The 25,317-nt window shown below is 42.7% G+C and overlaps 1 protein-coding gene across 1 annotated transcript in view; it reads right to left on the bottom strand.

Annotated features, from left to right (window-relative positions):
• The window catches only part of LOC102313495 (complement component 8, beta polypeptide), a 62,273-nt gene that overhangs the window by 24,497 nt on the left and 12,459 nt on the right, over window positions 1-25,317 (bottom strand). The window contains exons 2-3 of the mRNA XM_005935626.2: window positions 13,680-14,303; window positions 3,534-3,673 (exon numbers count right to left, since the gene is read on the bottom strand). Of these exons, the coding sequence (XP_005935688.2) occupies window positions 3,534-3,673; window positions 13,680-13,749 (210 nt within the window). The 5' untranslated portion in view covers window positions 13,750-14,303. The remainder of the gene's footprint in view (window positions 1-3,533; window positions 3,674-13,679; window positions 14,304-25,317) is intronic.

Raw genomic sequence — 25,317 nt, 5'->3', positions numbered from 1 at the left:
CTTGAAGCTTCACTCTCAGAGGAATTCACACATCGCCTTGTGCAGCGAGTTATATTATTATTGCCATTTCCCCCTTTAGAACCATTTTTCTCTCCCTTTTTTTGAAGTAAGTGTGCTACACCTCAACGTGGCAATACACAAGTGCTAGCTAACAACAATAAGGTGAGATCTGCTGACAGAATGGATCGCGCCGCTGACCGACGTCAGCTCGCTTCGGGAACTTCACATAGTGCTGACTGAACACCCAATCCAGCCTTTGAAGTATGTTTTCCCATGGATCTCACCAGCTTCTTTTTCCTCATATTCTCAGCTCTGATAAAGAAAACAATTAAAATTTCCACCGTGTTCCCTTTGATGCGACCTGTGTGCTTGACATGTCTTTCACAGAACAACGCCTGGGAGAAAATAGAAGAGAGGAGAAGAGGAAAGATGAGATAAGGGTAGAAAAAGCTTGCCTTCTGCGCTCAGTATGTCTGGAAAAACTGCATCAATGCTATTCAATTCAGTTCAGTTCAGTTTCATTTAAATAGCACCAAATCACAATGGCAATCGCAAGGTAACGACTCTACAATAACACAGAGAAAACCCCAACAATCAGATGGGCCCCTATGAGTAAGCACTTGGCAACAGTGGGAAGGAAAAACTCCCTTTTAACGGGAAGAAACCTTCAGCAGAACCAGGCTCGGGGCAGGGGAGCCATCTGCTACGACTGGTGGGGCATGTGAGGGGGAGGAGAAGTTCTTTGAAAGCCTAGCTGATAACACAACCACAAAGCCTGAATCGCAGTGATCACCTTCGAGCTAGCTTTAAATAACTATACAGTAAAAAGCTGAAGGAATAACAGTACATAAAGGAGGAGGGCGAAGGATAAAGAGCAGAACAAGCAACAGGAGCAGGAAAGAGATAAAGCAAATGAGAAAGAGGCGGGTGGGCAGGAGAGTCAATGGATGTTGTCAATCAGTCATCGGCATCCCCATTTGGCGGATTAGTCCGCACAGCAGTGAACGGCAGCTCAATAGAGACCTGTACCCCCTCTCTATCCCCTGTCCAGATAATAGCAGTTCTGTATCGACTGCTCCATTGACTGTAACTGGCTGGGAGCTGGTGACTACCGGAGTCATATGGAGGGCACTGCAGAAATGTCTGATCAAAGCAGTGAAAAAGTTGCTTTATTAGAAGTACTGTATCATTTGAAAAGGGTATGGGCAATGAGAGGTTTTGGCTTCTGGCTATACTGCTTTTCCAGTGGGGCTTCCCACACATTTAAGCTCTAGGAAAGTCATTGAGAATATGCATTTACAGTTCATCTGCTTATCCTGTAGCCAATTACTGCAGTGATGCTTGCGCGTTGCTTCTTTGCTCAACTGATAAATATCACTTGCCATTCATTTGTCTTATTCCTTTAATGTAAAACCAGAGCCTTTATGATACAGGTTTACATTAAAACGGTCTATTTGCAGTACACCTCAATAGAGTACATCGTCTTTGTCTTTGAGAAGCCAGGTTTTTATTCATCAATTTTGTATAAGACCATTACCAAAGATAAGAATCACATCAGAGGTGTAAATCTTAAAATCATCAGGCAGTTCAAAATGTTTAGTTGCTGCAGTTTCCCCCAAAACAGATCACTGTAATTGCCAAATTCAAAGAAACAGCAACTTTCAGCGCTAAAAACAGACAAGAAGCCAATGAAATGATACCAAAAACTAAACTTCTTCAAACAGAACTCATGGCTCGATAGTTTGAAACAAACTTTGAAACAAAATAATACTGCATTTCCAGTCTTCTATAAGATTTTCTTTTGTCTCTTTCAAATATCTTATTACCTTATTTCACCCGGTATAGTTATTGTGCATGGGAAGAATTGTAAATAACTCTTCTAATTTGTGGCCATTTTGAATGGCAGGTGAACAGACAGCTGCTGCTGCAAGCTGTCTGCCAGGCTTCAGCTCAGCTAATATACAACACTGAACTGGACCTCTTAACTGCATTTCTGGTGTTGATGCTTTCTGAGATATTTCTCAATCTAATTATCTGACCAAAAAAGATGGCTCGCTGAAATGTTAAGAGTACTAAGAGCCCATCCGAAGAGTCTTTCTTACACTTTTACTGAGTAAAATTATAATTTTTTTTATTGAACCTTATTATCATCAGCAGATACCCAAGTCTGTGTGATGCACATAGATAAGCAAGCTAGCGTCAGCTAATAGCCACTACAACTCATGTGATAATAATCACTTTTTCTGGCTGCAAACAAATAAATAAACAAAAAACAACAACAACAGGAGCCACAAAAGCTAAAGCTGTCCACGGTCTAAAATTTCAAAACAAAGCTGAAAAATAAAATAGACCTGATTTAAGCATCTAATTATAATGATAGACATGATTTACTCTGTACTCTGTCTTTATTACTATGTCTTTTACATGAAATTAAATCGACAAACCTAAACAGAGGCAGCATTTTCACCAATCTGTCTATCCTACATGTGCAGGCTCAGTCACTTAGAGGAGAGAAGCTCATGAAAGGTGACTTAATAGAGGTAATTCCTTTTAAGTAGAAGTTCATACATCAAACTGTCTCCTTCCTATCATAATCCTCGCTGCCCTTCATACCTGTTTGTTGTTGCTTCTTGTGTCCCACACCCTCCCCTTCATTTGCCTCACTCCTGCTGCGCTCTCCTCTTGCTTGTAGGTGGGGGGGATTTCAGCCCTGGAGCTGCCCCTGATCCCCAATAAAGCCTTCTCCACAGCCCCACCATTTACCTTACTTCTCTGACACTTTTTCCCATTTAAAAATAATAGAAATAACTCACAGATTATGTAGTAAGTTCAAGAATACCCAACTCGTTCAACCACCACTTTTTATGCAGGCATTTTCTGACTCTCTCTGTCTCTCTGGCTGAATTTGATCTAGTTTACTTTCAATATTTTGCAAGGAAAACTAGCTGAAGTATTATCTGGGTCATGTTATCGCAGTTTGCATATGTGCCACAAGTGTAACATCATGAAATTGGTTGTAAAAATAGAGTGTGAGTGACACGAGAAAACATACAGGAGACAGATCGGGGTGGGGGGATGGGATGGTTACTCTCCTCGCACATGCGGAAAAGTGAAAATTCTCTTATTTAACTGATATACTCATTTAAGTATTTCTCAGAATAGGGAGCCAGTTTGCCCCGGAGGTAAAGAAAAAACAAAGACATATGAATATATGCGAAGTGCTTTGAGCAACACTAAAAATAAAGCAGCCTATTAAAATAAAGTAGAAAGCCGCTTCCATTTTGCACAAGCCAACCTTACAGTAGCTTTCTATAGGACACTGTGGAATAATAAGGCTGGACTTTCATTTGTTCCATCTGGTCAGTTCAAACCTTCAGTGAGTCATACACAGGATAAGACAAGCTCCTGTGATTCATTCAACAACAGACAACACAGCCATGTCTGAGCATGCTTTTTCCAAATCTGACTGAGATGATTGAAGATGCTCAGTGATGTCCACACAGACTCAGACACACACACAAAGAAGTCTGCACCTTCAGCTTCATCATGGAGTCCTGGCACAGCTTGTCCCCGCGTGCGGCTGTCACCTCATCAATCCCAATCAGCTTGGCCTTGTAGCGCACGCCATCTCCGCGGAAACGCTTAATAAGTCCCGCCTCACTGCGGTCCTGACCTGCAGAGGAAGAGAAAGAGAAACAGACAAGAGTTGGAGAAATAAGAACGAGAGAGTGATTACAGGAAATGAGGACGTGTGAGCTCAACTGAATTGAACACGTTTGGTACGTGGGCTTGTGCGTGCGGTGTCTGTGCGTAGGTGCGTGCGTATTTGCGCGTGTGTCTCTTTGCTCCGGTGTTAATATTTATGGAATAGGAAACGCAGAAAGAATAGAAAATTAGCAGCGGCGCGCAAAGATGGAAAGAAAATTGAACTTGAAATTGAAAGTGAAGTTGGATAAAGCCGGCGCACTAAATGAGAAAACAACTGGAACATCAAAAACAGTCAGCGCCACAGTCACCTGTCGCAGAGCATTGTAGGGCATTCACACACAAAGGCAGGACTGAAGGGAGGGGGTGCTTACTCCAGTGTTGCTACCCATGGCTGGAGTTCCCATGGGTGCTATTGGTAGCGACAAACCAGCCTGAATGGCTCCTATTGAGAGGAATCTTCTCGGTCCAGCGCTCACCCACAATCCACCCAAGCCCTCTCTGTGTGATGGATGTAGGGTGGTGGCAAGAAGGTGGCGGGCTGATGGTGTGAGCCGCTGGGGGCAGTGGGGGGTGTTCACGTGTGTGTCTGGATGGCCTCAGGCTTTATACTGTCATCCCCTCCCCTCCTTCTTCCTGATTATTCTGTCTCTCCAGCCACCCTGACATCTCCTTGATACCGACACCTTTCTCATTTTGTCTCATCGCTCGCTGTTTTGATTATGTGGGTTCAAGCCTCAAGCGTTATCTCGTAGGTCTACATTGTATAACCTGTGCGGGCTTTGTCACTCGCAAAACACCGGCTCCCTGCAGCAGTCGCACAAAGAGATAGTAGGGATTTCGAATCAAGGTCACCGGCACCTTGGAGAATTTAACAGTTTCAAGTCTCTTCCTCATTCAAATCTAGGTCAGGAGACCATGCAGTACATCAGTTAGCAGCACATTAAAGGGGCTGGCTAAGCTGTGGGCGACAACGAGACAAGGTGTAACATCCTTAACAGAGGCTGTCAGGCTGTGCTCCAAAGTCACATTTACGCCAAAATCAGCTTATTCCACCCAGAAATGCCATTGCCTGCCACATCTAACCAAATTCCCGTCTTCCGTTTCTGCAATTTCCAAGTCAAAAACAAAAATTGGAAACAACGGAAAAGGGCAGATTAAGAAGCGTCTCTCTCCCCACCCACCACCCCATCTTAGTGAAATGTAAGTGCTTGTCTTGGCTGTGCACACTTCTTCACTAATTCATGAGGGCACAATTCTCTAAAAGGGGGAAGGGCTTGAGGATGCTAAAGTCATTAAAGTCTCTAAGCAAGCGACTGTCAAATCTGGGTCTAATTTAGACTTATTTCACTGCCAGAGGAGTTATACACCTAATGGGCACATCTGAACATCAACCGCAGCGTGTGAAGAAACGGACGCTCAGATTTAGTGACGAACTCCCTAAAAATACGAACTGTAGCCACACGTGTGCTATTTGCTAAACCCCGGAAGGTAATTATCGTTGCTCACAAAGCGACCGCAGTTTGTTTGCGCAGTATTATGCATTCCACCCTGATTTTACCGAGTCATATACTCTGTAATGTAATGTAAAATACATGCTGCTCCAGATGCATTTTAAATACAATTGGTCCAATTCAGTGCAACTCTCTCAGATGAGCTGTAACCAAATGTTTTGTGCCATTTGTTTCTTTACATACCGCATACGGCCCTCCTCACACTTCAGGAAGGATTTAGAGATTTATGCACAGATCCTCAAAAAAAAATAAAAAAATAGGCCTTGCATACCAAATGAGAGTCTTGAGTCAGTGGCGTAACTTGTTCACTACGTGCTCTGGGTTCAGATCCAGATGAGCGAGTGTGCTGTATTTGAAAACTAAAGAGCTGAGGGGCATGTTGTTTCATGTTGTTACACACTGTAAGAGAGGAGAAGCGAGAAGGTGTGTGTGTGTGTGTGTGTGTGTGTGTGTGTGTGTGTGTGTGTGTGTGTGTGTGTGTGTGTGTGTGTGTGTGTGTGTGTGTGTGTGTGTGTGGGTTCATGACGGGAGGTGACACATATTCCTCTGGCTTTCTGGATTTACAATTACCCAAGGTTGAATGGTCCTCACAATGATTCTGGCCCGTAAGGCTGATGCTCATAATTTTTCTGACAGTGGATTGCCTGAAGTATTGTGTGCTGTTTGTCTCTATGTGTCCTGGTGCCTGGTGGTCTGAAGTGCATGTGTCCAGGGTTAAAATTTAGACCTCGTCTCCTGCTTCCCAATATTTCCGAAATCCCTTGCTTCTCAGTAGTCTTACAAAGATTTTATTTTTTTAAAAAACTGAGTCGGGCATTAAAATCCAGGATGTCAGAGGCTTTAAATCAAACGCTCCAATCCTCCCACGTGACACGCAGGCTCTGCACCAGGACCATGGAGAGAACAATTACTGTTCGCCCTGCTCCATACTGTTTCAGGGCTCGTGTCTGATCACAGTGTTGCATCCGTCTTCTTGCCACACTAGAATGGGGACAGCAAAGGGACAGATGGCGGCAGATGGAGAGTCAGAAGTGCCCCTCCAGATATAAGGACTTGGCAACAAGAAACTTTTTGTTGGGGATCTGGGCATAGAGGCAGCTTAACCTTTGAACCTCTCTGGGTGTGTATCTGTGCCTTCCTGTCCTTTTCCTTTAAAGTCGCTGTTTGCCAGTAGCCACACACACATCCACACGCACACACACCATCCTCCGAGCTATAATGAAATATGCAATAGCAGCCGATATTTTCTCTGAAATAAAAAGACAGGTATTTCCTGTCAGCGCAGGAGGCTGAAGTAGCAGCGAAGAGAATGCTCGTCTGAGAAAAGCAAAATCTGTCCACGCCATCTGCCTCCCCCCATGTGCGCAAAAGAAATTTCACAAGCCTCAGCAAACACACAGAAGCACATTTACAAATCTCAACAGCGGTGCATGCTCTCCCCGTCCAGCCCTCACTGATGTAAAAATAAAAAAATACATTGAAAAATACTCGACCAAACTTTGGCACTAAACGCAGCATTGAGGGTTTGGCTAAACGGCTGATCAATAAAGCAGTTTCAGGATTAATGAAGGCTTTTGTGCAAATTGTCAGTGCACTGGATAGATCAGCGACTCGCTGTGGAGTCACACACAGGAGACGGTGTGTGCTGGCTGGCATTTTGTGGGGATGATACTTTAGGAAGGGAGGCTCCATGATGCTATTACCAAGCTGATGGGGACGCAACGTCAAGACACAGTTAGGAAAATGCATACCTGCAAATGACTTGGCAAATAGTGTTTGAATAGATTTGAATGGGTAGTATTTGTATTGCCTCTTAGAGTATGGGAGGCAACCAGTGATTTACTCTGCTGCTTGTCTGCTAGCTGCTCTCTGCCCCTTTCTCCCCTGCTCTCAGTGTCTTCCATGTCCTCAACTTCATGCTTTTCTTTTTGAAATGAATCTTTTTTGCTTTCTTTCTCTTTTTCGGTGCACAGATTACACTGGGAGAGCAACAGTTGCTATGGAGATAGAGTAAAGTCACGCATGTAAAGCAATTCTGACGATGGGTAGAGGGGAGCTTTGGATATTATGACGGCAGACTTTGCTGCAGTCAGGATTGAATTTTTCCTCACCGTTTTCAGAAGAATGAAGAGTGATATAAGTGCGTGCCAAAACCAAAACGGACACGCAAAAAACCAAGTTCACCCTAAATTGTTTCGCATTCATCACAAATGTATCAGAATTTTATGAAAATGATACAGAAGCAATTAAATAATAAGTGGCCGATGATGCATTAGAGGATGAACCAGGACATGACTAAGGGGGCAAATCTTTTTATGTTGTAATGGGCAACTTATCTCCAATTTATTTCTATTCTGTGAGTGGCAATATTGTGGCATTTTGAAAGGATTCAAAGATTTTCCCTATTTTTTGCATCCATAATATACGACTTGATGTAGTTTGTAGGGGTGCAACAATACTCGTATCGATATTGAACCGTTCGATACAGTGCTTTCGGTTCGGTACGCATATGTATCGAACAATACAAATTTTTTATTTATTTTATCAACTTTTCTTCTGACGATGCTGTCTGTGTTGAGTGCTCAGTGGATCGTTCGACTACTCCGCCTAGGCTGCACTGTCGAGCGCAGATCCACTGAACGCAGCGCAAGCTAACGAGACAGAAGTTAAGCTCGTTGCAACATGGCAACTGCCTCAACGCTACCCGAAACTGAACCTCCACCACCCTCATTCAGATCTGGAGTTTGGAAATATCTTTGTTTACATGTGAAGCATGACCCTGATGGTAAGCGCGTCATGGACAAAAGTAAAACAGTATGTCAGTAAAACAGTATGTCGGATGTGCCACGAAATGCTCAATTGGTGGGAACTAGTGCGTTAGCGCAGTTAGCTTGTTAACGTGTTGACGCCGTCCAGCCCCACGCACGGGGCAATCCACGGTAGCTCGTTAACAGAGATTTGCCGCGTTATGGCGTTAATATCATTTTAACAAGATTAACGCTGACAGCACTAGTGGGAACACAACAAATATGACTGCACATTTACGCCGACATCATCCTAGTGCAAAGACAAGTGGAAGCAGACAAAAACAACAAGAAGCATGCTACAAACTTTACCCGAGTCATTTAGACAGCCGTTAGCACATGATTCTCCTTATGGGGACCTGATATGTTTAATATGCTGCTGAGAATATACCCCAGAAGAAGCGTATAGTATAGCTTTTATTTTGGAAAGAGCCATTTCTCTGTAATAAACTCTCTTTTCCAAAGATGAGTGATTTCTCGATCAGATAGATTAATTTTTTTTAATTATTTTGTTGTTTCAGCAACATTAAATTTAAAAACTGCACTTTTGAGTTCAAATATATATTTATAATTTTAATAAATGACAAATTAAAAAGGCATGAACATTTTTTTTGTATCGAAAAAATATCGAACCATGACACCAAAGTATCGAACCGAACCGTCAATTTTGTGTATCGTTGCACCCCTAGTAGTTTGCCAGGTCACCACCGAATGGTCGGGCAGTAGGAACGTAATTCTGCAGATGAGATGTCATAAACTGCCATGAGACTTTTTTGGAATGAATCATGTCTCTGAAAGGCTAAATAGGAACATTTATTCTCTTGTTTCATAGTAAAATATTTCTTTCTTTCCTTTTTTTTAAACCTAGTGTTAAAGCTAACAGCCTATTAAACCTGTCCTTGCACAATTCAGGGAAATAGCACTTGGAACATAGGTGCTAGATGAGGAAAAATAATAAAATGAATTCAAAGCTGCTAAAAACCAACAACATCATCAAGGTCATTAACTAAAAACACAATATTTTGTCTGTCTATCTGCCCATGGCTTGCAGTTCTTGCTCTGACTGACCAAAACTTTACTTTTCTGTCATTTCCTTTCATTAAATTCACTTCTAACGTTCTACTTACAATCTTGAAAAGAAAGCAAGACATTGTCTATCTGTCCAACAGTCTGCAAATAAGCTTAACTTGATGGGAATGGGAAAGCAGAAGGGGAGCAGTAAATACAAATGAGGCTGTCACTGTCATGCCCTCTTGTGGTTCCAGGTCCAGAATGAAGCTGGATTAGATATTTTATCCAATATCAACATAAACAGAAACTCACCACAAACTTTTTTTTAGGTACAACTATTACTATTTGCTATTCGTGGCATAGATTCAACAAGTTACTGGAAACATTCCTCAGAGATTTCGGTCCATATTGACATGATAGAATCACACAGTTGCTGCAGATAGGTTTGCTGCACATCCATGATGTGAATCACACTTTCCACCACAACCCAAAGGTGCTGTATTGGATCAAGATCTGGAGGCCATTTGAGTACATTGAACTCATTGTCATGTTCGAGAAACCAATTTGATCTAAGCTTTGTGACATGGCGGGTTATCCTGCTGGAAGCAACAATCAGAAGATGGGTACACTGTGGTCAAAAAGAGATGGTCAGAAACAACACTCAGATAAGCCATGGTGCTTAAACAATGCTCAGCTGGCACAAAGGGCCCCATAGTGTCACGGGAAAATTTCCCCTACACCATTATTGCACCACCACCAGCCAGAATCGTTGATACAAGGCAGGATGGATCCATGCTTTCATGATGTTTTACCCACAATTCTGAGCCTATTTGAATGTTGCAGCCAAAACTGAGACTCATCAGAGCATGCAACATTTTCCAGTCTTCTGTTGTCCAATTTTGTTGAGTCCGAACAAACTGTAACCCATGAGATGTGATGAGGTCTTCTGTTCAGAGATGCTCTTCTGCATAGCTTGGTAGTAACAAGTGAGTATTTGAGTTAGGTTCTCCTTCCTATTGGAAACAGTCTGGCCATTCTCTTCTGACCTCTGACATTATCAAAGCATTTTCACACAGAGAATTGCTGCTCACTAGATATCATCTCTTTTTCAGTCCCTTCTCAGTGAACCGTTTCAGATAAAAAACCAAAATAACCAGGGTCAATATTATTATCCCCCTGTGTTATTTTCCAGATATAGAGTACATACAGAGCTAGGAAACAAAAGATTTCAAAGACTCAGGAAAGAAAACTTGAGAGAGATCAATCAATCAATCAATCAAAGCTTTATTCGTTACATGCAGGTTACCCTGCAGTGAAATGGGACCCCCCCCGACCTTACACATATAGCACAAACATTACATGGGGATACAGGTCGGAGATTGGTAGAATCAGAGAAAAAAATTGAAATGTACACTACAATGGGGAAAGTACAAGAGGAAAAAAAGAGACCCCTACTCATGCTGTGCTTCCATGGTAGGACAGCATGAGAACAGGAAACAAAAAAACTCCTCTGCACAAAAAAGCACATAAATGTCCACAGCACAACATTGTGAAGACATGACAAGCCACAGGGGTGGGTGGGGGGTGAGGAGTAATCCGAAGCGAACACAGCAGCCGCCCTGCACAGCGCTACCATTCCAGCGCGGCACACAGACCCGCCGTGTTCCCTCGCAGGAAACAAGCATCGAAGGCGTTGGAAAGGGAGGGGGGATGAGTGAGTGCCTATCAGTGTAAGTGTATGTGTGTGCGTGTCCATAGTTCAGCTGAGACAGTGTCCTTCGGCCTATCAGGCTAAGTAAACAATCCTCCAGCCAATCCAGGTGTCCTTGCATGGGACGGGAAGAATAGCCGTAACACAGTCGTTATCAGGGAGTGATTGTTCGGCTCCAGCCTTGGGCCTGCAGCTGGCGCCGTGATGGGGATCCGCAATGTTCATGTTGATTTTGTTAATTTCCATGCGAGCAGCCCAGGAGAATTTTCAGGCTGCTCTTTAACACTCCGACACTGGTCTCTCAATCTCCCGTTGGAGAGTCGCGAGCCTCCCCATGATAGTATCAAACTTCTGTTCCATGGTGTTATCATTCTTTTGATTCTGAGACCTCACAACTGCAGTGATCCGTTCCGCGATGTCTTCCAACTGTCGCTGAAGGGTCTCATTTTGAGCAGGCCTCTCTCTGATGTTTCCCCTCATACGCTCAATGGTGTTGTTTTGAGCCTTCACAGCAGCTGCAAGCGTCTCCAAGGTGTTGACCATATTACGTTCGTTGTGAGAGGTTGCGCCTCGTTCCATTGCGATTCCAGCGGGCAGCCTTGGGGGGGTTTGAACAGCCGGTTCCGCTCTGTTATTTCTCCGATAAACCAGGGCTAAGCCAACTCCGATCAGCATGAACTCTGTTATCACGGTTCCGAATAGATAGATATCTTCAGCGTCCTCGATCGACAGTCCCGCCAGGCACATGATCCTCCAGTTCTGCCACCCGTCCATCGTGTATCCGGCAGGGAAAGTCCCTCCAGGGCACTCAGGCTCTCCCGAGCCCAGATTTCTCGTTGAGAAAAGGGCGTCAATAGCATTCAGAGACCAGTTGATCAAATCCATAATTCTCTTTTAGGTTTTAGAGAACGACAGTGGGAGGCTATTCCAGGGAAAGTAATGCACACAAGACAAGACAAGACAAGGACATAGAGGCTAAGCAGGGAAGATAAGGGTCAGGAGGAGAGGAGAAAAGTGCGACTACCTTCGCTGAGAGCTGAAGCCAAAAAGATGTTTCTAAAGACCCAGAATAACTACAGGAAGGACAACCTGGAGAGAGATTATGCATACTGGGAGCACGTTCTTTGGTCAGATGGGATGAAACTAGAGATCTTTGGCCACAGAGACTCACTGAGAAAGATGGGAGATCAGTTAAACCTAAAGAACATTATCCTCACACTGAAACACGATGGTGGGAGTATAATGCTGTGGGTAGGCTTCAGTGCGTCAGGTGCTGGGAAACTTGTCAAGGTGGAAGGACTCATAAAGAAAGAAGGATAAATAGTTTTCATTTTGGCCTTTTTTATTGGATAGTAAATTGAGATAGATAGGAAATGAGGGAGAAAGAGAGGGCAAGACATGCAGCAAAGGGCCACGGGGGAGACTCAAACAGGGAACGCTGCATTCTAACCATTTGGCATGTGGTTGCCAGCTCACACACTAAAAAGGCACTGAAAAAATAAAGGAGAGGTAAGGATTTTGAAAGAAAACCTCCAGCAGTCAGCACCAAAACTGGGTCTGGGTCATCACTTTGTCTTCCAACATGACAACAACCCAAAACACAAAGCTTGTTGGTTGTTAAGGTTGTTATCCAGCGAGAAGGCCACATAACTGACTTTTAGCATGAAGAGGGCTAATTATTCTGACCTGTTGACCTGTAGTTTGGGGTTTTTGTGACATTGTTCTGTTTGTGTGTAAACTAAATAATGCAAGCATCCAAAATAAAACCATGATGTTTGGACAAGCTGTGTTAAAAATTTCTTGCTCTGTTTAACAGCACTTCGGAAATACTTATTAAAAAATGACATGTACATGGTGGCCAATAATTCTCCCCTCCTCTGTATGTCATCAGCCTGATTCTTGATAGTGCCCTTCACCTCGCCCCAGCTGGCTCAAAGTCACCATGCTGCGTGACAGTCTGTTTGTATTCATGTTGCCTGATTTCCATTTATATGGATCTAAATAGCATGTTTGCTGATTGTGATAATAGTCCCTGCAGCACATGTGATTAGCATGGTAAAGTCAGGGGCTGATAGCCTGTGCTGATAGTCCCCACCAATAAGCCACATGTGTGCAACTGCCCCCTCGCTCTGCTCCCCCCCCCTCCACTTAACTGAAATCGATGGGCCCTCCTCCAGCGGGCCATTTATCTGAGCAAGTCGACAGAGCCAGTGAAACAGCCGCAAAGGACCTGGCCCCGTGGCCTCGTTACAGCGAGCCCGCAGAAGCCAGATTTACAGGACTAGTTGGGAGTGGCTTTATTTGTGGACAGAGAAATGAGAACAAAAAAGCCAAAATGAAGATGGGGGAAGAAGAAAGAGAAAGCATCCTTTTCTTTCTCACTTTCCTCTCCCTCCCTGTGAATCCCACTCTCTCTGCCCCTCTATCTCCTCATTCCTCCCCCCTCTCAGCCTTTTCAATCCCATTTCAATCTCCCAGTGAGCATTCTGAGAATGCCTCGTCCTATTACTTCACTTATGCTGTTCATCAAAGCGACAGAGTGCGAATTACCCTGTCCATGACACCTAAATCACGTCGCTACCAAAGCCTGGGGCTACATGGAATAGCTGTTACTACATCTGGATCCCTGGGATGAGACAGGGAGCCTCTCGGCAAACCTGACTGAGTGAAGCCTTTTTCCGTGCAGCCCAGCGTTATTTAACTCTATCCAAGATGTTTCACCAAAAGGTGAAAAGTTACGTTCACCACCTGATGAAGATAAGAAAGCTTTCAGGTTCCCATTTCGTCATGTCACGTTTCGTGTCTTTTGAGTACTTTTCCCTTAACGTTATATCTTAGACCTTTATCTCATTTGACAAACAAACATAATAAAGCCTGATATATTACAAGCATCTATGTTACAGACGCTCTGGTGTTGCAAAGGTAAGAACATACCTTTGATCCTCCTGGACTCCTTTCGCTGGCTGGTTTTGACACCCGGCTGGAGTTCGGCCTCTGCTGACATCCTCCACCGCTGAGTCCCTTTCCCCACTCACAGCAGATCCACCATGGGTTAGCAGCACTCCAAGCTAATCCTCCAAGCCTCCAGTGTCCAATCCCCCCCCCCACTCTGATGTTTCTCACTGTTGCTCTTTGGTGAAGAAAATCTCCTTCAAATCCATGGTGAGATGTCTGGTACTCCTCATTAGATGAAGATCCAGCAAAAATAACTACGTTCTGTCACTTTTGGCCCATGGTGTTTGAGTAATGATAAAACAAAACATGAAAAAGTGCTTGAATTATGAGCTGGGCGATCCTCTCGAGAGCTGCTTCAGATCCGATTTGACATCTTCTGGAGTGCACCTGAGTTCTTTCTTTGAAGGTCAAGTATCACATGGTCCAGTGTTGCTCTTTTCTTAGGGTTCACCTATTGTTCAAGAGTAATTCCCCTGCGGGGGAGACTGCGACATTGATCGAATGAAATATTTTTCTTCAGAGTAGGTCAGGAGTGGATATTATTCTTTGGTAGAGTACTTTAGATGTGGTTTGACAGCCCATCACAGTCACTTGCACTGAGCACTGCAAGACAAGGAGACAGGGGGTGATGGTTAATTTTAAGGTAGAGGTGGTAAGAACTTAAAAAGACACATGCCCCTTGATCACTCATTACAACATTAATTTAAGACACGAAATGGCAGGAACTAATTTAACAAATCAACAAAGATGTTATTATCTCTTCTGGATCATCAGTCCGTAATGAGAGTGCAGCAAATGCTTGCTGTTCGGCGCCCACCCTTGAAGAAGACCTGTGGGGAAATATTTGATGTTCTTGTTTTTTATGTTCTGCTTCTGAGTAAATATAGTACATTAGAGCATGACCGGTGCTTCTGTGCATGCAAAACAAATTTTCAGAAGATGGATTGGTAATGCTCCCAGCTCGGGCCAACAGCATGAGAGGAGGGGAAGTAGTGGAAAGCAATGAATGACAGGCTGTTTCAGAGCAAACTGTGGTGGGAATCCTGGCACTGCCACCAATACACTAGAACCCCCCCCCCCCACACACACACACACACACTGTGCTTTAATGCCCTTGAATCATCCACTGCTAACACGGTGGCTGAGCCAAGCTGACGCTGTGGCTGGCACAGCTTCTGTTGGCATGGTGACGTGCCATTGTTGGAGAAAGAGGCCTTGAGCCTATGCTGTCCTGAAAAGAGATGGAGCCCATCGAGCACCGGCCACACATTGTCCCACGTGACATTGTGTGACATTGTCTGTGTAGTAGGAGTGTGATCAGTTAGTCATTTTATGATTAATTTCAAAACATTTCATACTATTTATTAATCATCATATCTGGATAGACAATGTATCCAGTGGACAAATTTTGCCTACTAATATATGCAATACTGCCGCATGAGTGGCACAGTCACAGTGTCCATCTTTTATGCCCAGTCTAGAAAATAAATTTTTAAATTTGTTTTATATAAGTGCTGTCTGAGCCTAGAGGTATTTCCTGTCTGCCCACAAGCTCAATAAAACAGCTTTATCTATGAAAGCTCTAGTACTGCAACAGTTCAAATGCAAACGCTTTCAGACAGACTGGCTAAGGTTTACAAATAATTACCTTCTTATTCATTAACACAGACAGATTGCCCACACATTGCAAATCAGTATAAGTCTTCCTCCCCTCACCCCCAGCTGGTCATGGCAGATGGCTGCCTGATTCTGCCAGAGGTTTTTTCCTGTTAAAGGGGAGTTTCTCCTCCCCACTGTCGCCAAGTGCTTTCTCTTTGGGGGTTGTCTGATTGTTGGGGTTCTTCGTACAATATAAAGCACATTGAGGTGGCTGTGGTTGTGATTTGGGGCTACATACATAAAATTGAACTGAAATGAATTGAGTCAGTCTACGTTGACAAGCACAACTCATTTTCAACACATCTCTTTGCAGCATGGGACTCGGCTCTATTGGTTGCTAAGAGGTTGTACTATGATTATATTCCTATGTAAAAGTAAAAACCTATGTCATTTTGTAGTTAAACTGCTGCCCTGCAGCAACCACATCACTATCTATCACTATTTGGATGGACTTTCTTACAGTCAGTTACCATATTATCACAAATAGATTGCATATAATCACCAACTTGACCTGATTTGACCACAAACTGAGAGCAGACTGACTCTGTCTTATTCCTGTGTTACTACCATCACGCCAAAGATGCATTGAAGATGGTAGGTGACTGCGACTGGTCACATATACTCCCTTGATATGCAACTTCACACAAGTTCACTACACACAGCTGTAATACTTTTGGTCATACCATGGCTTCCAATCACTGTTTTTCCCAGTGTGAGTGTAACATTAATCCACTAGTCTCCAAAGTCAGTTGTAGACACATATAATGTCTTTGAACAACAGTTGGCCACTGGCTGTCTCATCACTACCGCTTCTCTTCTGGATGTCTAGCCCATGTGTCACAATTCATGTGCGCTTACGAGCCAGATAATGCCACCCAAGTCCAGACGAAGGCGCACTTTACCAACTGCGTCTCAGACAGAGCCTCGGAGTGTCAGTGGTGGGAGAGGTATTTTCTATGTCACAAAGAACCTTATCAGAATGTAATTTTCATTACCGACCAGGGAGATATGCCTCATTATATTAGACGTAGGAGCGATTTAATGTGAAGTACGGCTGCTTTTCAAAACCAATGCTATCTAGGTCACGCAGACTCCCCAATCTGCTCCGTGTTTTAACAGCTCCCACTGTCTCTTAGGATTTGGGTCAGAGTTAACGAGCATCGCTCATTTTTCCTGCTTCTCTCAACTGCTAGGGGATGTTAAAAGCCCTCAACAAAAGCCACCACTTATTTATTAATTTGTTCATTTTTGTTCTGCTGCTCTCACGTGTAAAGGGAAACTTCCTTGAGCAAAGTCAATTTCATTTCTTCATGCATGTCTTTATTTTCCTCCACTAATCCACTGCTGGCATTTTTTTCTATCTGCCTGAATTTCAAAACTCTGTTCTTGAAATGTGTATCACCTGTTTGTGTCTCAATTTTCACCCTGTTGGTTTATAGAAATGGTTTATAGAAATCAACATCACAAACCTACTGTGTGGTTGACTCTTCTTTAACACGACGCTCACAATGCATTCAGCCCTTCTAGTTTCAACAGGAACATTTACCTTCTCTTCAAAAAGACCCTCTGGGCGACATGCAGGTGTCTGTATCTTGTCATGCAGACTCTTTGTATTAGGATGAAATGCTTTCCATAATTACATAATTATTGCATGTATCATACAACCAGAAATTTGCATAACATGATAACTGGTTTGGAATGAAATAAAAACTATAATTTACAGCTTTGATTTATGCTTCTGAGAAACAAAAGGTTGTGATTTTCTAACAATTTACTGAGTCTAGTCCTTTAGTCGTCTCTGCTGAGGAAAGCAATTAATTAAGCGTGATCAATTTTTAAATCATGTTTACTGTCTCTGGGATATAATAGGCAATCACTGAGCACGAGCCGATTTTTGAATCAGATCTTTCTGGAGATTCTTCTAAGCTCCAGCATTCCAAGGAGAAACACTTCCTCCTGAGACTGGTGTTTAATAGACTGCACAATCAACCTCATATTGTGAGACAAGCCTCTGTGTATCCTGCCACTGATGAGCAACAAAGGTTGAACACCCATCTATCACTGGATATGGCCAATTACACCTCTATTCACAGTGGTCCCGACGGAAGGTGCAGCCTGCACTCCAGCTTGCACGTTGAAGCTGAGGAGCGGGGAGGCCCCGTCCCCAGGACCATCTCTGTCTGTTCTTAGCTGAGCCTAGTGTGGCCCGGGGCTCGTGGAACATTTGTTCGACAGACCGGCTCTGGCACCTCGCGCTGGTCATCTTTGTTACTAAATGGCCTCCAGCTTATGGAGTGGGACACAACTGTCACAACCTGGCCTAGGAAAGCTCCTCTCAGAATAGCCTCGCTGTGCTAACTTGTGTTATCTACGGTTGTACAGACCGACCGACTGTTTCTGCTGGAAATTTTTTATTTGGACATTTTATTCTATTCTGAAAGAGGCCTTATCACAGGTTCACAATCAACAACAAGGTCATCCTAGTCTGATGGCCCTTTAATCTATGATAACGTTAATTTGATTTTGTTGGACAAATTAGATTCCTGATTAGCGAGTGGTTCATTGGTACATGGGTCTTCATGGTAGCATGGCATCTATTAACATTTCTGACCATGTGTTTCAGGGCTTTCTGAGGGTTAATCACATTAAACTTAGTTATAGCTGTAAGGCCACTGGGAAAATGTTTAAAGATTTCAAAGTTGGCATTTCAGAGTAATGGTCCACCATAGAAATGGTTCTGCAAGGCTGTACTTTAAGGACTTTATAGAGAGAGGAAAAAAGGCAAACTACAGGACAAAAAGCCAGAGTTTAATAATTACTAATCATTAAATGCAGAGTGCTGTATAAACACATAGACAACGAGAAGAAGTGAGTGAAAACAATGCTCAGTGCATTATGGGAAGCCCTCCAGCAGCCTAGCCCATAACTAAGGGATGGTTCAGGGTCACCTGATCCAGCTCTAGCTATAAGCTTTAACAAAAAAGGCAAGTTTTAAGCCTACGTCTGTCCTGATAGTTTAGGAACCACAAGTAAGCATGCAGTCTGTGAGTGAAGTTCTCTGTTAGGATATTGAACTGTTAGGGTAATAAGGTCAAATGAGGTCTTTAAGATATGATTGATTATTCAATATTTTCCATATAAAGAGAAGGGTTTTAAATTCATTTCTGAATTTAACAGTGAGTCATTAAAGATGAGCTAATAGGGGAGAAATGTGCTCTCATTTTCTAGTCCCAGCTAGGACTGAGTATTACATCTGAATTTAGAAATCAGAGGTCATCCAGGCCTTGATGTCTTTAGGACATGCCTGTAGTTTAACTAGTTAATTTGTCTCATCTGGCTTCATGGATTAATAAAGCTGGGTGTTATCTGTTCAGCATTCAAAATGTATACAGTGTTTTCTAAAAATATTGCCTAAGAAAGCATGCATAATGTAAAATGAATTGGTCCTAGCACAGAACCCTGTGGAACTCCATAATAAACCTTTGTGTGTAAAGAAGACTCGAAATCCTGACTGAATAATCAAATCCTCTATAAATGATCAGTTTTACACCTACTCGTTCAACATTTTTTTTGAAATAAATGAAGGGTTAGAAATCTGTCTATAATTAGGTAATCAAGTGATGCCTTTTTAAGTATTTGTATCATTACTGCCACCTTAAAAGCCTGCTATGTAGGCTGTTATTAAGATAGATGCATTTGAAGCATTAATTAATGGTGAAACCTGACCAGTCTTTTAGGAATGGGGTCTAAAATGCATATTAATGATTTAAAGGAAGACATTATTGAAAATAATGCAGACTGATCAGAGCGAAAGAATCCAAGTAGAGTTATTAGAGTTGCTGTACCTAAAGGCACATCTGTGGGACGGCTTTTAATATTTTATCTCTAATGGTTGAAGTTTTACCTGTGCAGAAATTCATAAAGCCATTTCTAGTTAAGGTTAAAGGAATACTTGGTTCAACTGAGCTCTATTTACAGTGCTGAACAGCTACCGTTTTTCTCAGTCGGTGACAAATAGAAAGATGTTCCAGCTTTACACAGGGCTTCTTTAATAGAGGCCAAAATAAGACCTTCTAAATGAGTGCAAGACCATTTCCTCTAACTTTCACGTTATCAGCTGCTTATGCAACTGTTATTGCTTGGCTTCTTCTTCAGATAAGCCACAGTATTATGAGGATATAACACTAGTCTCAAGATAATGGACCTCTGTGGGAGTAGAGTTGAGAAAGCTGCTTTGCATCGTGTTGGGACATAGCAGTACAGAAGATACGTGTGGAGGAATCACTTCCTTAACCATAGTTACAATTCTGATCAATGTTAATTTTATGTCTTTATAAGCTTATTGGTGCTAACCTCCCCAAACGGTCCCACTCTCCCTGCTCTAAAGACAGCAAGCCCAGTGTGGTGGAAGGGATAACCAACAGACTGAGGGCAGTTGGTGATCCCAAGGAGAAGAAGAAGAAATATAGAGGCTAAAGAACAGAAGGACCTCCCCTTTCTCCTTTTCTCTGCCTTCCTGGCCTTCCAGGGGGAACTGATAGCCTCTGAGCTCAGGCTGCTCAGCCGCGGCCCATTAGTTCACCTCTCTCTGACAAGACTGAGGGCCTCTGATGATAGAATAGTGAAGTGTGTGAGCTGTGAAGTAGGGGGAAGAAAATACATACAAAAAATTCAGTTGAGGGTATAAATAAGCGTTGTTACGCAGCTGCTTGGCTGTGCAGATTTAAAGTTTGCCCGTAAAGGGCTCTGAGCTGTGCACTCAGTAAGGCGTGGCTCCAGCATGTTCGTGGCTGGCAAGCAAAGGGCAGTGAGAAGCTGCCCTTCAAAGTGCCCCTGCATTATCCTTTTGACCAGCTTAGCTGGAGGATATTGGGCCGATTTTAGATCAAACAAGTATGAGGAGGGGGTGAGTGTGTGTGTCTGTGTGTGTATCTCACGAGATAAATAAAGAAATACACTCACAGCATAGGTCTCAAGATGCAAATATTAATGGGGTTTATTTGGGAAGTTTTCATTTCTTAGGCCTCTACTGCCTCAATAAAAGACATATTCAGGCTAATAAAGTGTCACTTGCTCCCAATGGTAGCAGTAAACAAAAGCAAGAAAACAAGCTACACTACATTTCCTCTTTTATTCATCTAATTACAGCCATGGCAATATAGCAGGTCTGGAAACTGGCGCGAGACTCCAGGACCTCTCTTGGAACACTTAATTGCTGAATCTGGCTTTCCAAAGCACCCCCTCTGATGTTAGTCTGTGGTCTCCCCGAGGAGTCTTTAATTTAGTGTTGATTTGGTTTGTTTGTGTCTCAGTGCCTGAACAGTGTGTTAAAACAGCCTATTTACCATGTTGGTGGGAGAGAGAACTGGGCAGAGTCCAGAAAGCCTGGACAAACACCACGATACCTCACAGCCAATATTTTCTCCTTCTGTCTCGCTTCCCTCTCTTTGATTTGGTCTGTATTTATAATTTTCAATCTCAGCCTTTTTTATTCTTTCAATTGCGTATTTACCTCTTTTTTCTCCTCCCTCCTGCCCCTGATCTCATTTGCCCTCTTTTTCTTTGTCTCCCTCTCTTCCAACACAATGCCTGTTTGTGAAAAGAGGTTAAAGCATGTTTTATTTTGCTGCCACCCCTCCTCTGCTCTCTTTTGTCAGTTACAAAAGAGCTGTGGATACCTTGGTTTGGTCATTATTTCATGTGGAGAGTAATTAATGAGACAATTAGGGCTTTCCCCCCCTCTTCCCTCTGTGTTCTCTTTGAACTAAATAAATAGCCAAAAGGTGTCCTCTTTAATTACACACGGGTCATGGGTATAATTAAGATACACAAGCAGCCTCTTCATGAAACTTGACAGTGAATTAGTTTCATGGTTTGTTGTTCTTACTATTCGCATCTTAAAAGACGCACGTTTAATGCAGAATCATTGACAGGTATATGAGGAGTACTCCCAACAACAGTCCTGTGTAGCAGAGATTAAAGTGCTCATGATCAAGCACAAAAGCCTTACCTGTGGTCTGCAAGAAAACATTAATGAACTTGAGGGGAAACCCAAAACATCCATCTTGAAATGAAATTTTTTAGTGTTTCTACTTGCTGTCACAACATTTTGCTAAAGCCTATGTTGAGATGGGCACAATATTGCACTTATGGTTAGGATTTTAAAGAACACAATAGTTCTGGCTCCATTAGGATTGGCACAGTAACAGAACTTCAAAGTCAATACGAATACCCAAGAAAATATTCAACACCATTTTTGAGACTTTTGCGGGGAAAATTGAAATGGCAAAAAAACATGAATCAAATGTATTTTTACACCAGCAGTGATAGGAACACACCGGCTGACCTCAGTCATTATGGAGTAGCATTAATTTAATGTTTTTAGGCTCCCTTGGCTAACTTAAACTTGCTTGTCCTCAGTGTTGGGGAGTAACAGAATACATGTACCGCCGTTACATATTTAAAATACAAAATATGAGTAACTGTATTCCATTACAGTTACCGTTAAAAAAGGTGGTATTTAGAATACAGTTACTTTGTTGAAATAAAGGGATTACACGGCGGTCTTTTCCTGTTTCATATGTTAGGCTGTCCCCTCTCTATTTTTGGTAATTCCACGCCGGTGAAAACCCAAACAAAACACGCATTAAGAGGCTCTAATGCCTGGATCTCAATCTCGCGGCCCATGTCATCTCTACTTGCGGCCCGCATAATGATGTGAAGAAATATTTTTTTAAATTATTGTTCAAAAAATTATTTAATATGAAGGCAATAGGCAGAGTGTTACAGGGATAGCGCTAAATAATGTAGCCTCATGGGCAGTGTAGCCCAGTTGTAAGTACGCTATTAAGACTCGACTGTACGCTATGTTCGTGTTTTCCTCTGAAACAATAAGCTCCGTTGGAGCAGCCTTTCAACGCCTCTCTCTGTCTCTCGCTAGCAAAGTTGACCCAGACAACAAAGTAAAGCTATTTTTCAGCTACGAGCCTGACACAAACCCGAGGTATTAGCCAGAGGTCCCTTTACTACGGTTCAGAGCCGCGGACCTGTTTTATATACGTACAGAATAGTTTTGTATACGAGATCGCTGTGTCCACACTACTGTTACTCATTTTATATTAAGATTTAAAAATCTAGTATTTGTATGGCGAATAGCCTTCAATAATAGTAATAAATCACACAGCAATAGTACATTCATGTAGTTGTAAAAAGCATGATAATATGTTAAGTAATCCAAAGTAGACAGACGGAGATCGACAGACGGATTGGGGCTGCAGCTGCAGTAATGCGGACGCTGCACCGGTCCGTCGTGGTGAAGAGGGAGCTGAGTGTAAAAGCGAAGCTCTCAATTTACCGGTCGATCTACGTCCCTACCCTCACCTATGGCCACGAGCTGTGGGTAGTGACCGAAAGAACGAGATCGCGGATACAAGCGGCAGAAATGAGCTTCCTCCAAAGGGTGGCTGACCTCTCCCTTAGAGATAGGGTGAGAAGTTCGGCCATCCGCGAGGGGCTCAGAGTAGAGCTGCTGCTCCACATCAAAAGGAGCCAGCTGAGGTGGTTCGGGCATCTGACAAGGATGCCCCCTGGGCGTCTCCTGGGTGAGGTGTTCCAGGCATGTCCCACGGGAGGAGGCCCCGGGGCAGACCCAGGACACGCTGGAGAGATTATATCTCTCGGCTGGCCTGGGAAGGCCTTGGTATTCCCCCGGATAAGCTGGAGGAGGTGGCTGGGGAGAGGGAGGTCTGGGCCTCTTTGCTTCGGCTGCGGCCCCCGCGACCCGGCCCCGGACAAAGCGGATGAAGATGGATGGATGGATAATCCAAAGTATTCAGAATACGTTACTCGCATTGAGTAACATAACGGAATACATTACAAAATACATTTTGGGGCATGTAATCTGTAATCTGTAGTGGAATACATTTTAAAAGTAACCTTCCCAACACTGGGTGTCCTATAGAAGACACCATAGCTAGGATTATGCATTTGAATTAGGAGGGGTAAGAAAACGGAAATTAGTTGACTGCAATAGCGGTGAAACCTTTACACACTTCAATCACAGGAATCTTTTGGGCAGGAAATTTGGAGGGGCACCAAAATAAATTGTGGCACTTTCTTTTAAAGAAGAAAGAAATGTTTAACCAGAATTCCTTTTCACCATCTTCATGTTCGGCCATAAAAGTGACGCATTCGTGTGGAAGTGATTTGTAGTAATGTGGAAAATTATTTGTACGTCCTTGTATAGATCTAAATAAATGATCAACAGATGTGTGAAAGATTTGTTGACAGTTTCTTCAGATCTCTAACATGTGTAGATTAATAATATTAGTCACAAAGTAGTATTGTCTACATTTCAAAAATACCATTAAATAATATTGTGAAGGTGGGTTTCTCATAGAGATCTGCCTGCAGAGAATTATCCACTAAACCTGCTGCTCTGTCAGCTTTACTGAGATTTAAACGGTTTATCTTTCTGCTCCACTCGCACCGTTCTCACAAGCCATTTTCACACATGCGCCATAGCCCCAAATTTTATATTACCAGAAGGAGTTTTATGTGAGAACATGTCTGAATAGTCAACCAGGAGCCACAACAAAAGGAGGTATGTTCAGGAGTGAGAAGGTATCTTAGATTTGAGAAAGGACTACTCCAAACAATATCTTGACCTCCGAAGTTCATGTGTGAAAACAGCCATAGTGCAATTTTTAGTTACAGCACAGAGGTGTGCTTGGAAAATCCCACTGTACTCTAATATCTCAGCATCAAGCAGACCAAAAAGAAAGAAACAGGTAGCAACTTGCCATTTCGAGTGGTGGAGAACAGAAATAGAGCTAGAAAAGGGTATTTGTTGGACTTTCATTTGCTGGATGCGAGATGAAATCTCAATCTAAATGCTGATTTGGCTTATCTAAGCTGCTGAAAGCGAAGCAAGTGAAATACAATTTTTATATGCAAACCAGGGTGGTAAAAAAATGCTACTCAGATTCCAGCTGATTCTAAAAATTAACATCTGATTAGGTAATCAGATGTTAATCATCTGACCAACAGTGCCGTCTTCTCTTCCTGCAAAGTTCAGTTGTTTAGTTATGATAATCCAAGTGTTAGACAGCTCGGATGACTGGACAGAAACGGCGATGTGTTTCAGCATTTAAGAAAAAAACTTTGATCTCGAGAAAAGTGACATCAAAATTAAGGAAAGTGTTTGTTTTTACTGAAATGTGTGAACTGATTCTTCATGATGAGTTCAAAAGAAAAGAAACATGGGAAACATTTGTGCAGGTTACCCAGAATTTTCTTGGTAATCACAGAGCAGAGAGATACGCTGAGCTTGTGATAGCATGCTGAACGTGTACCAGCTAATGAGTCCCAGAATGCCACTTCTTACATTCTCATCTCATCGTTTTTTCACCAAACCTGGCCGATGTCAGCAATGAACGCAGGGAAAGATTTCATTCAGATATAAACACGACGAAAAAACGATATCAGTGAACATTTGATCCGAGTATGATGAGGTGGCTACCGCTGGTGCTTGCAACGAGAGAAGGATGTGCAGTACAAGGACAAAAGCAAGTGCCTCAAACATTTTTTTAGCACGCTGACCTAATTTTATTTTCAGTTAAATTGACAGAAATATGTTTTAACGGATCTCTAGTGTCGTCTTCTGCTCTGCTTTTAGATTAAACACATTTCAACAATTTTGGTGGGAAATTGCTAAAATTCCATATATGTTAATATTGAAAAGTGTCAAAATGTCATTGATATGTATCTCAAAAAACATGACATGCAAGCTTAAATTGAATTTCATAGCAGAAATCAATGTAGAAAAGAAAAACTGAGCAGGTCTGAAATTCCCAGTAGCAAACAAAAGACCAGTGCTATTAGCATAGCCTTATTAGCTGCCAGTTACAGTGGGGCAAAAAAGTATTTAGTCAGCCACCGATTGTGCAAGTTCCCCCAC

This window comes from Haplochromis burtoni, unplaced genomic scaffold (assembly GCF_018398535.1).
Source record: "Haplochromis burtoni strain Fernald_Lab_line unplaced genomic scaffold, NCSU_Asbu1 Contig_199, whole genome shotgun sequence".
NCBI classification, from domain to species: Eukaryota; Metazoa; Chordata; class Actinopteri; order Cichliformes; family Cichlidae; genus Haplochromis; species Haplochromis burtoni.
This window is presented reverse-complemented; position numbering and strand designations above follow the sequence as displayed.